This window comes from Zonotrichia leucophrys, chromosome 2, assembly GCF_028769735.1.
Source record: "Zonotrichia leucophrys gambelii isolate GWCS_2022_RI chromosome 2, RI_Zleu_2.0, whole genome shotgun sequence".
Classification (NCBI taxonomy): Eukaryota; Metazoa; Chordata; class Aves; order Passeriformes; family Passerellidae; genus Zonotrichia; species Zonotrichia leucophrys.
Genome location: NC_088171.1, coordinates 149,372,283 through 149,389,500, shown reverse-complemented (window position 1 = coordinate 149,389,500; position 17,218 = coordinate 149,372,283). Strand labels below are relative to the sequence as shown.

General features: G+C 39.6%; 1 protein-coding gene across 2 annotated transcripts in view; it reads right to left on the bottom strand.

Annotated features, from left to right (window-relative positions):
* The window catches only part of DENND3 (DENN domain containing 3), a 31,998-nt gene that overhangs the window by 3,297 nt on the left and 11,483 nt on the right, over positions 1-17,218 (bottom strand). Inside the window, exons 5-22 of one of the 2 annotated variants that reach the window (XM_064706742.1) lie at positions 15,941-16,052; positions 14,669-14,788; positions 13,567-13,785; positions 13,143-13,264; positions 12,548-12,703; positions 10,652-10,748; positions 9,277-9,380; positions 8,402-8,583; positions 6,907-7,428; positions 5,872-6,134; positions 5,231-5,401; positions 4,716-4,845; positions 4,110-4,217; positions 3,172-3,311; positions 1,860-2,020; positions 795-931; positions 517-632; positions 264-401 (exon numbers count right to left, since the gene is read on the bottom strand). In XM_064706742.1, the coding sequence (XP_064562812.1) occupies positions 264-401; positions 517-632; positions 795-931; positions 1,860-2,020; positions 3,172-3,311; positions 4,110-4,217; positions 4,716-4,845; positions 5,231-5,401; positions 5,872-6,134; positions 6,907-7,428; positions 8,402-8,583; positions 9,277-9,380; positions 10,652-10,748; positions 12,548-12,703; positions 13,143-13,264; positions 13,567-13,785; positions 14,669-14,788; positions 15,941-16,052 (2,998 nt within the window). The remainder of the gene's footprint in view (positions 1-263; positions 402-516; positions 633-794; positions 932-1,859; positions 2,021-3,171; positions 3,312-4,109; positions 4,218-4,715; positions 4,846-5,230; positions 5,402-5,871; positions 6,135-6,906; positions 7,429-8,401; positions 8,584-9,276; positions 9,381-10,651; positions 10,749-12,547; positions 12,704-13,142; positions 13,265-13,566; positions 13,786-14,668; positions 14,789-15,940; positions 16,053-17,218) is intronic. The other variant, XM_064706743.1, reaches the window with a different exon arrangement.

Below are 17,218 nucleotides of genomic sequence, written 5' to 3'. Positions count from 1 at the left end.
GTCAATGGCTAATAAATGTCACCAGACATTTAACTACTGATGAGGGCTTTTGCTTGCCATGCATTTTGGGGTACACCTGCAACAGCCATTTGTGTTAGGCATCTTTAGCTTCTCTGATTTCAAAGAGGAATCAACATTGCAAACCTCATGTACTTATGCACCCACCCAGTGAGGAAGCAATGGCAGCCCATGACAGCTGCAAACAAACAAAACTTCAGTACAGAAATCCACAAGAGGCAAAAAACAGCCCAGATGTCTCTCACCTGATTTTTAACTCTTATCATACAAGTAATCTCAGAGCAATCCTGAAGATGAATCTTTTGAGGTGTACTTGAAAGGTCTTTGGTGTTCCAAATGTACAGGTCACTACTCCCCGAGTAAGAGGCCCACACTTCATCTCTCTAAAGCACAGAAAGATACATTTCAGAACTGCTGACAGAAAATGTATCAAAATAAGCAGGGCCTGTAATGCCACATGGCCCTGACTCCTTTAAGCTGTCAGAGTAAGTGCAATACCTCTGGAAAGAGCTGGAAGCCAAGGAAAGAGGAACACACATCCTTCAGGTGCTGCTCGATTTTCATCTGCAGTTGAAACTCCTGAGTTGTCACTACAAGAATGCAACTCCTGGTACCTTCAATATTAAGCACACAGAGTTAGTAACAGGTGCCCACTTCTTCCATCTCTACAAAACATGGATGAAAAAAGCAAAATAAAATCGAATATCCAAAAACTGTCTTGTTTCTTTATGTGAAGATTATTTTTGTAATTACTACAGTTTGAGGAAGGCACTTACAGCACCACAGTTGGTCATTGTGAAGCTTCATGGAGGTGAGATTTTGGCAGGACAGCTGACAGACACGGTTCACTTTGAGAGTGCTGATGTTCCAAGCAATCACCATTCCATCCAAACTGCTGGAATATGCTTCACTGCTGGCACAGATTGAAAAAAATAAGATGTATAGTGTGCATTCATGTTCAGAAAAGAGTGCACACACAAAAGAGACTTACTTGCAAATAACCAATTTTACAGTAATCCAAATTAATGTTAATTTTAAATTATCTTCAGTATTATCCTTTACAAACTCTGTATCAACAAGAAACACTGCAGGCTAACTCAGAGCTCAGTGAATGAGAGCACATTACATCTGCATGAGGAGTAGAGCACAACAAAACATTCCCTATAATTCCTCTGATCAATGCTGCCTGATGGATTTTCTGTTGAGTTAGAACAAAAATATCTCAAACTGTTCTTATTTGTTACTGCACCTGAGAAAACAAATTATACTCTCTTATTTTTACCTTTAACATTTGTTGTTTCAGAATGAGCAAACCTTTTTCAGAAGGTTCCAAAAACCCTCAAATTCTTCCTGAAACCCAGCCACATCTGCTGCACCACTGGCAGACCTACTGACCCTGGAGCTGCTTTTCTTATGGGAAGACAGCAGGTTAAGACTTTCAGCCAATACTCTTCCCAGTGCTACCAAAAGATCAAAAGCATTTTGCCTGAACAGAACAATAAATGTATTATTTTTTTAATAAACAGGCAGGAAAAATCCAGAAGCTTGCTGCAAACATGATGTGCTCAAAGGAAAAGTGGTCTTTAAGCTGCATCTGTACCAGTTCTTCACTGGATGCTGCCAGTTCCTGGCTGTTCTTATCCTCATCCAAAAGAGCATTAATTCCTTTCTCCTCTTTGTTCCAAACAGCACACTGCTCTTTATTTAAAAAGGAAATTCTCAGTTGACATACACAATATGGGAGCTACAAAAATGACCTAAATGAAGACCTTATTAGCAGGATAAACCCTCCCATTTAAAACAAATTCTTTCACCATCTAGGAAAATCAAATTAGATCTACCTGGGTGTTCCATTCTTCTTCTCCACGATGATGTCTGTGACATCAGAGCGATGATCATTCAGTTGTTTGTTACAGGACATACTGTGGGTGTTGATGATGTAAATAATGGAGTCCTGAGAACCAATCCACACTTGACTCTGTTCCACCATGACCATGCAAGTCTGGGGAGAAAAAGCTCAGGGTTAAGTAAAGCCTAGGAGAGAAATCAGTGACATGGAAAGGGCTGTGTTCAGATGATCACTGTAGGAGATGCAGACTTGGCTCTCCTGTGTTTTGTCCTTTGCTCTGCTCTATAAATAATGAGAGAACAGATCTCTTTGCAAAGTTTATCCTTCAGTAAATAGGATTAATAATTTATCTTAGGGACTGACTAAAGCTGTGCTTCCTGGCCCAAACAAAGCAGAAGTTACAGAGGGGATCAGGGGAACTGGAGAGGTTTGTGTGCTCCTTTCCTCTGGATTGGAAGCCAATCAAACTGTCCAATATATCCACACTTCCTAGTTTAGCTAAAAGTAGTGTTTAAGAAAATACTGTCTCCTCTACTGTCTCTGGAATGTCCTTCCCCTCCATCACACTCTCTTCATTTACCTCCCTCCAGCCACCACTTGCAACTTTTTTAATCTTCTTTCAAGTATCTGACTCTTCTGGAATTCCATCTTTCCTCCACCCAGCTCTTCATCAGCTTTACCCCTCCCTTTCTGACTGTCTTTCACACTCATCCACAGCAATCTTTTATCTTTCACACAAATGACATGTCCAAACCCTTTTCCTGTTTGCTCTCTCTACTGTGTGTTTTTCACCCAGGTTGCATGCCTGGTTCAGATTCCCTTTTCACAGAGAGAGTTACTCTTCCAGGTTGTCTTTGACAAACCACTCCCTTTCACCTGCTGCTTGAGACATTTTCTTCCAGAGCTCTATCTCCCTCTCAATAGCATCTACCTGCTTTCCTTACACTTCTTCCCAATCTCCAGTTCTTCAGTATGGGTGATTTTTTATCTGTTCCTAGGATTCCCCTTTTCTTTGGGTTGTCTTTCTTTCTGTTATTCTTTCTTTTCAACTGTTTCAACCCTGCTTTCCTGCCCCAAGAACCCATCAGGCCCCTCCAAATCCAACCCATCACTTCTCACCACATTGACTTTTTTTATTATTAATCCATTTATCCTCCTTTCTGTTTTTCTCAAAAATCTCCACTTTTCCAGGTTAACTGAGACCCAAAGAACTCAACAACTTTTAAGGAATGATGTGATTTGGGGCTACAGCAACAAAAGCACAGCCAGCTGCAGCAGGAGCTGGGATCCTGTGCCAGTCTCACCAGTTTAGAGCGGCCCATTTTGAAGCAGTGTTGCTGGATGGACCAGGTAGAGGCATCAAAGACCACAACCTTCCCCTCATTTAAAGCACACCAGAGTTTTGGATGAGCATTGTCCAGTCTTTCTGAAGGGTCAAGATGCCCTAGAAACAAAGCAGAGAAGAGGAGAGAAGTCAAAGAAAACATAATATTTTTGGAGACCTGTGGGAAAGCCATTATTAGGCAGAGCAGGTTTGCAATGAAATGCATTTTCTGGAGTTTGCATCATCAGTTATTGACTGGCACAGTTCTCACAAGGCATTGTGATTGCTAGCATCTGTTTGCTGAGTTCACCCAGTGATTTAATCTTACACTCCAAGGATACTCAGAGCAGAGATAATCTCTTTCATTGATGGCTAAGAGCTGAGCTCACTGAGATTGCAGTGAGGTCTTAAGCCCTATAAATACAACTAATAAATTCACTCACTCTTGTCTACTCCTCTCTTAGTATGAAGAAAGAAAAGCATCACTGAAACCAATACTCTCCACAATGTTCTTTGCACTGTGGTTCAAACTAACTCCCCTCCAGGACTCTGCTGAAAAATAAAAACCTAACTATGAATATTGATCAATGGGGGAGCATCATCCATCCATCCACCTGGCTCAGTAAGTGAGCCAGAAATCTTAATGAGAAATCAGCCCATTAGCACAGAATTGAAGTCTGTGATAAGGGACATGTGCAGAGAAAGGCAAATTAAGACAGTGAAATCTATGCCTTGGAGTATCTTAATGTGCAACATTACGGTTCTTTTTAAATTATTTTTCTGGTTTAGTATTCAACACACAAGCAATCCATGTCAGAATGTGAACACATCAGGCAGGCATAATACCAGGTGTTCTGAGATAATGTGCTTTATAGGCTAATTAAAGCTGGGCCAACCTAAAGAGAGCCATCACCTTACCTGGAGTATAAAGCAAGACATCTATTGCCTGTGGAAATGTCTCACCAGCTGAGGGGTTGATCTTGTGCTTTAGTGTCTCTGAAGTTGTTTTGGGGACCATCATAGGCACTAAAATAGATTTTTAGAAGGTAATGAAGTGCACATTTAAGCCTAAAACAGAACTCCAATTCTTATGAGATGTCAATTCTACACCATTCATTCACATTTCTCACTTTTGTTTCTCCCTAGCTTTAGCTGAGAGCCCAAATACCATTTGTATGAATTCTGGTAGCAGAGACATCCACCACCCAAGGAGGCTAAAAATCCAAGACAAAAACAACATCCAAGATGGAGACAGAAGCAAAAACCAAAACCAAACAAAACAAAAAGAAAAAAAAGGGAGGAATAAAAAAAAAACCAAAAAAAAAACCCTCCAAACTTTCTACTTACTATTAAATAAATTGCATTTGTGAAAGTGCAACCAGGCTAATGTCTTTCTGTATTTCTACACATAACTAGTTTGAAAATATACACACTGAAAGAGCAGAAATACACAGAAATACACACTGAAAGAGCAGAAAGAGATGATGCAGCACCAACAGGCTTTGCAGCATTGCTGTGACTGACCTTCATTTTTCATCCTGTCAAAGTAAGACAGTTTAGAGGCTGCATAGATGCTTTTGGAGGACTGCAGGGCACCAACCACAGCATCCATCAGGAGAACATTTGTCAGAGCTTGCTGGATATACTGAGGATCCTAAAAACAGAAGTCTTACTGTAGTTTATCTGTTGCTCATTATTCTTACAAGACACCATGCTCAAAATCACAACACTTGTGATGCTTAGCACAAGCACCAGGCAGGAATGCAGCACAGTTCCTGCCACTTGCACACCCCATGTTCCAAGCCAGGAGCAGGGAGTCAGAGGCCAGTGTTATTACAGGAATGCTTCAGATCTGACACAACCTTGATATGCAAACAAAAACAAAAAGCAGACATAAGATGGATACCCATTACCAAGCTGGATTTTTCTTCATGGGAGAGAAGCACCATAAAATTCTAAGATTAGTGCATGAATTATTTAGAACAGAGACAGACAGCATATTCTTCGTATTATTTGGTTACAAATTCCCATATTTATACCTTGTGATCATATGCCATTTTCTTTCCAGCCCACATTTCTTTCACTATCAGGTGCCAGAGATCACACTCAGTTTTAAGGTTGGCTTCAAAGACTTCTTTTTTAGATAATGTTTTAATCCTCAGAGTAGGTATTCTCAAAAGAAGGAAAGCTACAGTTGTGCTCTTAACTTCCTGGAAAGTTACAGGAAAGAGAAAACAAAGAGAATGTACTCAAATAACAGATGATTCAGCACTCAGCCTACAGGGCAGCTTTGTCTAATTACAGCTAATTATTTCAGTTGTCCATACATGCAATTAAGCAGAGCTGGATTTATGAAAATAAATATAAACATCATCATACAGCCTTGGCTCCACAGTGGATATAAGCTGACCCACTGATACCTCAGCCACATGAGCACATTTAATGCTCATGTTATTAAACTTACCTACTCCATATCCATTTCTCTGAGGGCATAACCTCTTGATTTTCAGTCATGAAAGTTTTGGTCCAAACCCCCAGAATTTTACCTGATCACTCTCATAGTGACTTCAGCACTGTTTCCTACTCTCCTTAGTGAAACTTTATGTTGAGAGCCAGCTGATTCTGGAGAATGGGGCATAACCTCCCCAGGCATGCCAGAGTAGAGGAAGGTGATGCTCACCTCTATGTCCCTGAAAGCAGCAATTGGGACATAGCCAGGCCGGCCTCCCTCGGTCAGCAGGAACAGGCGCTTCTGGGTCAGAGCTATTTTCCCCACACCATAGTTGGTTTTAACTGAGCAGGATAACTTGTACACACATTCATTTTTATCTAGATGCTCAATTACTGCTGGTGGCAGATTCACCTCTTGAGCTTCTGCTTCAGTTTCTTTCCAGTAGTTGTAGAAATCTCGGAATGTTTCAGGATCAATTTGTTTCTGCTGTCCTAAAAGAATTTTAAAACCCCTTTAGTGTGAGAAACTATTACACAGATTTGTACAGGAAGATGGGTTTAGAAAGACAGTAACTGTCAAATTGTGCCTCTTTATTGTGCGTCTAAGTATAGACATTGAGGTATCCCCCACCAAGGTACAACCATCCCTCCCTGACTAAAATGTGTGACTGAAGTCACTCCAGCTCCACCTAAACATAAAGCAATGGTATAAAAGTGAGTTAAGAACGGGGAGAAGTTAGAGAACACTCCATATAAATTCTGGGATCGGTCAACAGGCTGAACCTGTCCTCCCCCCATAGGATCACCTGCTGGGTAACAATCATACTCTAGGCACACTGCATTATTTCCAGCTGGCTCTTACTGGGGATTACAGCTTGTCCATATAAAGCTTTGAATTATTATATTGCTTTAAATGTATTTTTGCAGTCGAATATTACAACCAGCAATTCTCAGACTTTAACCTCTGATAATTTTACTTATAGAGAGTGTTCTTTAAGCTGTTAATGTGAGTCCTGCAAGGGTGCTGGCAGTGGGTAAAGGGCACCCAGGAGGGGTCTCTGTTTGTCTGGGGATCCTCCTCCATGCAGCAGCTGCTCAGTGAAGGGTTTCCACAATGAAACACTGACAGCCTGGTCAGGCACAAGGGGCTCAGCTCTTCCAGGGCACTGACAGACCAAACAACACTAAGAGCTTGAGTAAATCTCCCTTTTTCATGTGACAATGTTAAATAATAACCAAAAAACCCCAACAACCTCATACTCACCTACTGTCAGTGCATCGAATAACCGGTGGATTGTGTCTATATCCCTGACAATCCCAGACTCCTGAATTCTCTTCACAAAATCATCCAGCTGCATGTGTGTTTTTGGCAATTCAAAATTTTTGACATGGTCATCCATTTTCAAAGCTTCCCTTTGTTTATCCATCACTCGACTTATCAGCCTCTTGAGCTCAGGTTTGCGGTCTGCCTGCAAGCGCTCCGAGCGAGGCAGGCTCTCCACTATTTTTCTTACAAGATCAGTAGGGAAAATTCTTAAGTCTGTTTTTTCTAGGTTCTGAAAGTCAGAAAGTGCATTTAGTAGTTTTCCTTGCATCAAGCTAACAAGGCCCCGGAGGTAGAAGTACCTTGCCAGCAAGGCGGAGTTCTCGGGGGGTAAGGCACTGATGGCTTTGCTGAGGTGGTTGAAGAAGTCTGTGTAGTAGGAGTGAACACACTGGAACAGCAGAGGAAAGTGAATTTCAGGGATTTTGAATGTGGTGATGGATTTGGAGGGTGTTCTCATTGCTAGAAATAAACAAACACCAAGAGAGTACATTGATCAGGGAAAGGAGCAGATGTGTAAATATCTTCATGATCAGCAATACTACAAAGCACAAACAGAATCCCCATCACAGCAATTACAAGAAACAGGAAAGATTACAGCTGTGCTAGGGACACAAATACATTTCTGTATCTATCGCCCCTATTATGAAAATATTCCCTCATCAGATAACATCAATTCTGGAAAAGTTAAAGAAAAAAGGAAAAAAATACCTCATGGAGTTCTTTCTAAACAGTGATAAGTTTAAGCCTGTGTTTAAATTAAAGGTAGCAGAGAACTGGACATAAGGTGGGTGAGCACTCAGAAATCAATTCTCCAATATCAATCCCACTGGGACCAATCACTCTTTTGTATTCCAGCAAAACGACCAGCAGGATACTTGTGACTTCACAAGCCAGAGGAAGCACAGACAGGCCCCAGCTCAAAGTGACTTGGCCCATCATTTCTTCCCAGTGGCTGACAGTGTTTCAGTGACAATCACAGAATCACAGAATAATGAGGTTGGAAGAGACCTCTAAGATCATCCAGTCCAACCTATGCCCTAACACCTCAACTAGACTGTAGCACCAAGTGCCATGTCCAGTCTTTCTTTAAACACATCCAGAGATGGTGATTCTACCACCTCCCTGGGAGGAGCATTCCAGTACTTTATTATTCTTTTGGTGAAAAATTTCTTCCTAATATCCAACCTATACCTTCCCTGACATAGCTTGTAACTGTGTGGTCTGGTTCTGTCAGTGCTGCCTGGTGGAGGAGACCAACCCCACTTGTCTACAGCCTCCCTTCAGGAAGTTGTAGATAACAATAAGGTCACCTCTGAGCCTCCTCTTCTCCAGGCTAAACAGCCCCAGCTCCTTCAAACCTTCCTCAAACTACTCAGTGACGTCACCCCAAAAGACAACAGCAGAGTCTTTGTCCATCCCAGTGCTCCCTTACCAACAGCTCTCTCCACTTTTCGAAGTGAGGAGTTCCTGGAGGGCCCCTCTGGCAGTTTGATGTCCTGCAGGTTGGGCATGCTGATCACCATGCGCCGGCTGGCCTTGCGCGCCGCGCTCACGCGCTTGGAGGCCATTTTCTCGATGGTCAGCCTTCTGGGGGAGGGAAACATCAAATCTAACCTGAGGGAAAGAGAAACAGCACATCACTAGGTTCAGAACTTGTTGGAGATTTTTTCAGAGATGGCCTAGAAGGCAGCTGTGAGGAGCAGATTCTCACAGCCTGTTTCTGTGAACAGCAGAGGTTCTCAGGTTATTTTTAACTACAGGTAAAAGTGACAAACATGAAGGCCTGGAGAGCCTTGCACATCAGAGTTCTCAGGCAGCTTTCTCATAACAAGTGGATGTTCTATCTTTGGCTGTTTTGGGAAAGCAAGAATAATTTTGAGAACCCAAATCTTGATATTGGAAACATAAGGAGGAGTTGGTATGTTATCTCTGACCTATTGTGAGCTCAGATTTTGCAATATGCATGAAGTGAATTAACACTGTTATAAAAAGTGCCTAATTGATGAATAAATGGGAGTTGATGGCTGACCAATGCAAGGTGGGTCGTCTCCCCTCCAACTTCAATAAGAACTCACACACAGACACTAAATTACTGCCTGTTTTTTTTTTCTTTTTTGTATAATAGTATTAAAACTACAATTTCAACAGCTGTTCATGTAACCCTTTAACAATAATCATAATTAAATGAGTTAGCAATTAATCATAATCTTAGATATAGATGATGACATACCAATAGAGACAAAAGGACTTTGATCACTGATACCACCAGAAGATTCAAAACCAAAATAAGAAATGAGAAATCTTTACCTGTCCTCTTCAGACTGGGTACTCAAGTCAAGGCGAGCAAAAGCATCCATCTTTCTGTTCAGACGAGCTTTAAGGAAAGAGTGGAACATGTAGGTCTCTAAAACCTGTGAGACACAAAGGAGTTAACTGTGGATCATTTATAAAATTACATTTTTATTAGCATGTCTTGCTCATTTTTATTACCTTTACACATGCAAAACTGAGACATTCCAATTTAGCAATCACAAAAATGAAAAGATTGGAAACTTCAATAGAAAACTAATTAAGTTTCTATTCATCTTCTGGACTTTGATGATATTTGCTTAGTGGCAAACAGTCTCAGCCCTCCAAGAAGTGAAGCCAAACAAAAAAACAGAAATACTGAGCAAAACAGAGCTACAAGTTTATTATTATCTTTTCTACTTAAACCGAGTGCTGATAATGCTGTCTATGGTTTGGAGTAAGAATTTGGGGGCACCCTAAATTAACATTATGTCATCATACTGAAAAGACAAGTGAATCATCTTTTCTTCTGGTAACCCCAAAAATTGTTCCCTGCTCAGGTAATTATTGTGATGTCATCTAGAAATAACTTTCTAAAAAGCTCAAATTGCTACTTTTAGGATAGAGGACACAACAAAAAACACCACGTGTGGATTAAAAAGAGGGAAAGCCACCACCTCTCATCACTGCACAGTTAACAAGATGAAATCTGGGATTTGAGGCAATACAACATGTCTATGATACAAATGTTCAAATGCCTCTTAACTTGCAATGCACAATGTAAAAAAACATCTCCAAAAGCATTAGCATTCCCCATTTCCAGTATTCCTCCAGTAGGTGGCACAGTTTGCCAGCAATTCTATGACCAGGAGATCCCAAATATTAGTCCTTTCTAGTGGATTTTTTTTTAGTTTTTTTAATATAATTCCAGACACCACTAGGAACTACTCCATAGTGTGTTATTTTCTAAGATTTACCTGAAAGCAAACCTGCCACTTTGCTATTTGGTATTTAAGGGAGTCAGCTGCTCAAAGCTCTTCTTAAACATGTACATCTGAGTTTTTAACTAATATTAAATTTCAATTCATAAAATTGCCACCATTTCATTTATAATATTAGAAATTGCTGCTGAAAATATTTTAATTATTTCTATTAATCTGAAATCCTGGTGAAAAGATTTCCAATCAATTTCTCTCCTGAGGATATATTAAGATTTTCCTTTTAGTCTGTTTATTTTTAAGAATGTTTGCACATTGCAACAATATTCCATTGGAATGTTTATCCAAGAAACACTGTTTCTCATGTAGGATTTATTACTTCAAATTTCCAGATATTGGCATTAATCCTAAAATACAAATTTATTAATAGCAGATAATCACAGCACTGAATTTACCTTTTTGTAGAATGGCTGGTCTCCAATTGCCCTTGTTTTCAGAAATTCTTCACTGTTAAACACTCTGTGTTCATAATTTAGGTGGTCTTTTACCTCCCTGGAGACAAAAATAAATAAATAGATAAATCTGCTTGGAGATTTGTAAGCAAGTCATACTTTTGAAATAGCAGCAGCCCACTGGTACTACTAGAAATGTGCTGCAGCATCAGAAGGCAAAATAGAAATGTGCTGCAGCATCAGAAGGCAAACTCAGTTTTAATGAACAAGTGTGTGTTACTGAATCATAGAAAAAAGATTTCAAATCCTTACAAGTAGGGTGGTCTATCTGCTGCCAAACTCACATACACTGTAGGACTTAGTAAACCATGAAGGAGAATCTGTGTAAATCATGATTTAGGCTCCAATCCTGGATTTCCATTTACATACACAGTTCCTGAATCACACACAACCCACTGGAGCACAACAGACAAGTGCACCTATCAAGGGCAATTTGAAAGATGTGACCTGAGCTCCCACTGTCCCATCACATTGCATCTGTAACAGGCACATGAAAAACAGGGTTCTTCCTACATCTTGGTAAAGTTTATCCAACCATATGGGGTCAGGAAAAGGTATGGTCAATAAAAGTACACAGTTCTGTGTAATTCAGCACTGTCTGCTTTAAACATGGAACCTCCACACACAAAAAAACCACTACAATGCTTTGCTGAAGACAGAACAACTGCATCAGAAAGTTACTTTCCTTCAGTCCTTGATGCTGGCAGAGTTAGGAGATAGAAGAAACAAGGCTGAAAAAAAAGAACAAAGACAAAGTTTGAAGGAAAGAAGAAAGAAAGCAAAAGAATTAACTCCTTTGTGATACATATTATCTCTTAGAGAGCAAAGCATCTGTTCATTTTATGCAGCCAAATGTTCAGTGCATTAAAGAGTTCAAGCTGTTATGAGCAAAAATGCATTTCTCCTCATCTTTGTCTGGAATTATTGTTGCCAAACACTGAAATCCACAAAATCCCACGGTGGAAATAAATGCATTTCAGTTTCCATAATCAGCTGTCTATAAAGGCTGTTCTATTCCCCACACCCAGCAGCTACTGTCCTTCCTGGAGGGTCCAGACACCTGCAGGAACTCTCCTTAAGCTGATCCAATAACAGACACCTGGTATTTGGATTCTAAATTAACCCAGCTCCTTCTGACTGAAAGTGTCAAGGAGAATTCCCATGAGCAATTCAGTAGCTGATCCAAAGGGAAGAACCACCTCCAGCAAGAGGCCACATCATTGTTAAAATGCCAGTCCCAAACACAGCCAGTACCCCACATTTCTTACCATACATTTATGGAATACCCTGAGCAGGAAGGGACCTGCAATGATCATTGAGTCCAGTTCATGGCCAATTGTCCCTTCTTGTGCCAAAACTTTGCCCTTGAGCTTAAACAGCTCCTCCTTCATTCTCAGGTGTTGCACTCTCCAGGCATCTCATCCATCCTCAGCCCAAACACACCCAGGTGTTTTCTGAACTCTTGTTCCTGCTTTCAGCTCTTCTACCCTGTCCTGGTTTGAATTCATGTGCCTCTAACAAGAGGGACCAAAACTTCACTGATATCCCTGCTGGGCCCTAAGCTTTTCCAAGAACTGCCCTTCTCTTCCTGAAATCTTCCTTCAAAAGACAAGCTCAAAAGCAGAAGAGTTTTATCTAAAATATTCTAGTAATGTATATATGCATCAAAACATCAATGACTTTTATTCCATCAGGCTACAGGATCTCCTTCTCATATTCCCTAACAAAACCTAAGCTTTACAAAGTATCTATAAAGTACGACAAAATGAGAATATTTTCACTGATGTGCCTTAACCAGTACCACATGCTCTCACAATAGAAAATATTACACCCACTTACCTGAAGATATTAACAATGAACTGCAGCATGGTTTGCTGCACATCCATGTTCAGTTTCTGCTGCCAAGCCCTCCTGCGGGTCTGGAGCTCCCCAAGGTCTGTGCAGGCTCGGAGATGGCAGAGCTCCAGATCAAAGTGCAGCTGCAGACCCTCCACTCTACACACAGAAGAAAACTATTAACTTACATCCTAACATCAACAATTTTTCATACCTTTAAAAAAAAAAAAAAGTAATTTAGGCCCATGCATCTTACAGCTAGAGAAGTGCAAGATTGATTTATAAGTGCTGACAAGCTAACAAGATTGGGGAGCCCCACTCAATTAAATCACAGTGCACTCAGTCTTCTTTGTAAAGTTCAGAGTATAATGTGCATTAATAATTAAAAGAAACAAGCATTCCAGTTGTTGCAAAATAATTTGACTGCTTAAAGCCACTTCTATACTAATTAATTGAAATTTTCAGTTTGCCCTTTTCTAAAATACAGTGGGGTTTATATGAATGAAATATTATAATAATAAAGAATACAAAATAAAAAATTTGGAGCATCAAGCATGGTTTATGCACTAAGATAGACACCTCTTCAAGATCTTGTCACCTTTTTATGAAAGTTTCTGCTGCTTGTGCTGGAACATCTGGAATCTCAAGTTCCTCTTCAACCATTTTTGAATGTGAAATATCTCCATTATCTATATTAATTAGAATTAAATCTTCACCTTCCTTTTAACAAAAAAAAAAAAAAAAAAAATGACTGTATGTTTATTGTAAAAATATTGACTTTTCATTTACATACTTCTCAGACAATTAATTTCATCAAGGAAGTAAACCAGAAAAGGACTGAATTTTTTCCACAAGTAGAAAATTGTACAGAGAACAACAACATTCAAGAAAAAGAAATGCAATTGCCTTAACAGATGTTAATCCCAGTACACAAAACACTTAGTAATCTAATATTCCCTAATATGGAAGGGGACAAATGCACTGCAAGTAAAAATCAAGAGTGGTAATGGTGCAAAACATACCGTGCTCACTTCATCAAAATGATCAACATGGCATCCCATGAGGAAAGATGTTGGAGCCATCACAAAATCCAGCATCTGCCTGGACAGGATGGGCACAAAAGTGTGCTGCCACTGCAGGGGGTGCAGGTACAGCATAAAGCATTCAGCAATGAGTGTCAGCAGAGCCCAGTCAGAAGAGAAGAAAACAATTCTCTGCTCAGTCAAAATACAGGTCATGATCTGGAAAACAAATGTTTTCCAGAATGTTAAACGTTTGCAAACAGGTATCTAGAAAAACTAGAAATGCAAATATTTCATCTGTTTGTGAGAGTCAGCTTCAAAATTCTCATTCTTAGTAGATACCTTACAGAGTTATAAAATGAAATAACGCCCATTTCAAGATTCAGCAGCAGCACCATTTAGGATTTGAGATACTTTTATTCACAACATGCATGTTTGGACAAAACCCCCAAAAAAATAAGGCAGAGCTGCCAACTCTCATGACTGAAGAGGTTTCTTAGAGAAAGTGGTTCAGACAAAACTGATGACCTTAAACAACCTAACTTAACTTCACAGGTGGCCTTTGAGCAGGGAATTGGATCAGGAAACCTACAAAAGACACTCCAGCTTACTTTATTGTAAGGCTCTGTGAAGCACTGAAAAAAATTCTTTGCAAATAGCTTTTTGTATTTCCACACCATTTACATCTTATTTGTATGAGAGTGCCAATTATCATCAATCCTTCCCACAGGCCCCTTTCTTAAACATGAAAAAGTTACTATAAATCTTGTAGAAATGCATGTAGTGAAAATTCAAAATAAAATCTGTCAATTGGCTTGGGTAGTTACATTTTAAAATATATTCTGAAGAAATTTAACACCAATTTCTAGACCACAGGCAAAGAAATGTAATATCCCTCAATCTAATCAGGTCCACCAATAACAAAATATCTTAAGAAGTATAGTTTATTTTGCCATAGCTCTAATACTCAGAACTAAGACTATTCTGAATTCCTGGGTTTATAAAGTTTTTTGAGTAAATAAACATCTTGATTTTTTTCCTAAACTACAAATTACCAATACTGTCAATCTCTAAAACATTTAAAAGTATGAATTATTTTTACCTGCAGCACCTGCTGTGGCTTGAAACACAGCAATGGAAGATGGAGATCCAAGTCAATAATTGGACTGTCTGGATCCTCTCGTGAAGGAATTATTATTTGAAGTGGTTTCATATGAAATACCTGTAATAACAGATGGTTTCTGTTTTCTCCTTAATGAAAATGTTCCCACAGCACATTTAATTCAGGATTTTAGTTACATCTACAAAATACTAACTTGAACTGAGAGCAAAAAGACAGGTATTTGCATACTGCAGAAAAGTAAAATAAAAAGAGAGGGAAATATTAAAAGACATAATGAGCAGTTTGAAAGATTAATATGTACTTGTCTCCTCTCATTCTCATAGGGTGATTGGCCAGTATTTTTTTAAACATCTTTTAACAGAATTAAACTTGCTTTATTAAAAGCATAACAAAATAATTTAATTTATATTTGTTGATACAACTGGAAAATCAAAACTGTTGATAAAATTCACACAGGAAACAGAAAAAAAATATTAACAAAATAAGTGAGCATAAGTTGACATGCTAAGAAAATAAAACAAGCCAAAAGGAATGAGGTCTCTCAGAGTTTCAGATACTTCAGCTCAGATCTCTGGGGGTCAGGTCCTGCACGTGCTGCACATTTCAGCACTCACAGCTGGTTTAGCCAATCACTCAGATATTTTCCAGCTATGCTGTTTTTCCTCCCCTCCTCACCCCTCATCCCAGGGTCAAGGAAAGCAGCCAAGGAAGAGCCCTTGGCTGAAGTTCTGCTTCCCCAGAAGCCACTGCAGTAGATAACAGAGTGTGTGCTGAAATCACTGACCCAGCTGACATCTGGCTGCACTTGGGAAGGGTCAGAAAGGAACAAATGCACAGCACTAAATACAAATGTGCATGAGAGTTTCCCCTCTCAGCTTGCTCTTATCCAGGCAGCAGCCAACTCAACATTTCATCCACTACACACTGTTCTGCTGCTCCCAGACCTGCCCAGGCATCATCTCACACCACAAACAGTTGGCATGAGCCAAAACCTTCCCAGAGGAGTGCTGAAAACTAAAGAACATGGCTGGTATGCCAGCACTCCAGCCTGAACCATGGTCACACTGTTGTTTTCTCTACTAACAATGCATAGCCTGATTTTTAAAGCACAGGTATTGACATCAGTTCCACATCACCAAGTAATCTCTGACCTGACACTCATGAATGTCACCCAGTTTATTGAAAACAGCATCTTAGTATCTCAGAAGACATAATGTTAAAATCATGATGAAATTCAGCAAGAATAATTACCAAGTGGAGTGATCCTGGTGGGGGGCTGGGGATTAAAAACAGCTTTGCTGCAAATTCTTTAATGTGCTCCTCGACATCTAAATCCCTCAAAGGTCGTAGCTGCACTAGTAAGCTGTAATTAAATGATAGGAAATTACTTATCAATAGTAACATGCAAACACAAAAAACTCTTTCTGCTGATAATCTAGAAAAAAATTATTAGGAGTAATGAAGCTATTATTTCTGCTGATTAATTTCTAATTTATTAGATACTTCAGCAGCTTCATTAAATTTTAATGATGCTTCTGTGTCAGAAGCAGAGTTTTTTTGTACTCCCATGCATAAAATGCTGCTGCATTATATCCATCAACAGAGGTTTGATGGCCAAAGGAAACCATGTGTGAGGTGTAGCTACAGCATCTTCTAGAGACTGCTTCAGGAACCAACAGCCACAGCTGCAACCCCTGGTGCTCCTCCATCCCCTGCATCAGACACCAGCTCTCAGATGGAAAACAGCACCAGAGGAAAAAAGAGGTTGCAAATCCAAGTTTGACTGCAGAGGAATGTGAAGCAAGAGCCATATTTAGCACAAGGCTTAGGCCTGTGTGGACACTGCTCTTTGCTGTCATTCCTGCCCACACAAAGAATAAGAGACATCTGTGCAAACCTGCTAAATATTTCTGTTTTCAAACTGCATTATCCTAACAAAGATCACATGGTTCACATATTACCCCAAATAAATTCTGTTACATTTAAACATACACACAATCAAGACTGAAAACTACTAACTCCCATAGCATTTCTGAAATGTAACCATTACCAAGTTAGGTATTTGTGGTCACAAAGGGTGTTTTGTTCAATAGAAGATTCACTTGCATGTTTATAGGAAAAACCCCAAATATTTACAAAGTCAGAAATCTAGGCCTGCAAATCTATATATAGAGAAACTAGGAACTGAATATGGTTATCTGCACCCTGGAGGTTTTACTTCAGTTTGCAGCTTTACTGGTTTCCTGTAGAAGAACACTTGCTCTTCAGGAAGGAAGCAACTGAATAGGTTAAGAGATAAATAAGGATCCAAGACACCTTATTTGTGTACAGCATTTAGATTACAGAAAAAAAAAAATCAAAATATATTCTGTCATATAGTACAGCCCTTTCAAATGAAATATTTAAATTCACTATTTTCCTATTTGAAGACAGCCCTGGGCTGTTACATAAATATTCCCTAAAAGTCCATCAGCTCTTCAGGGGGTCAGAGAAAGGGGAATTTAAGAATTATCAAAGAAAACCGGACAG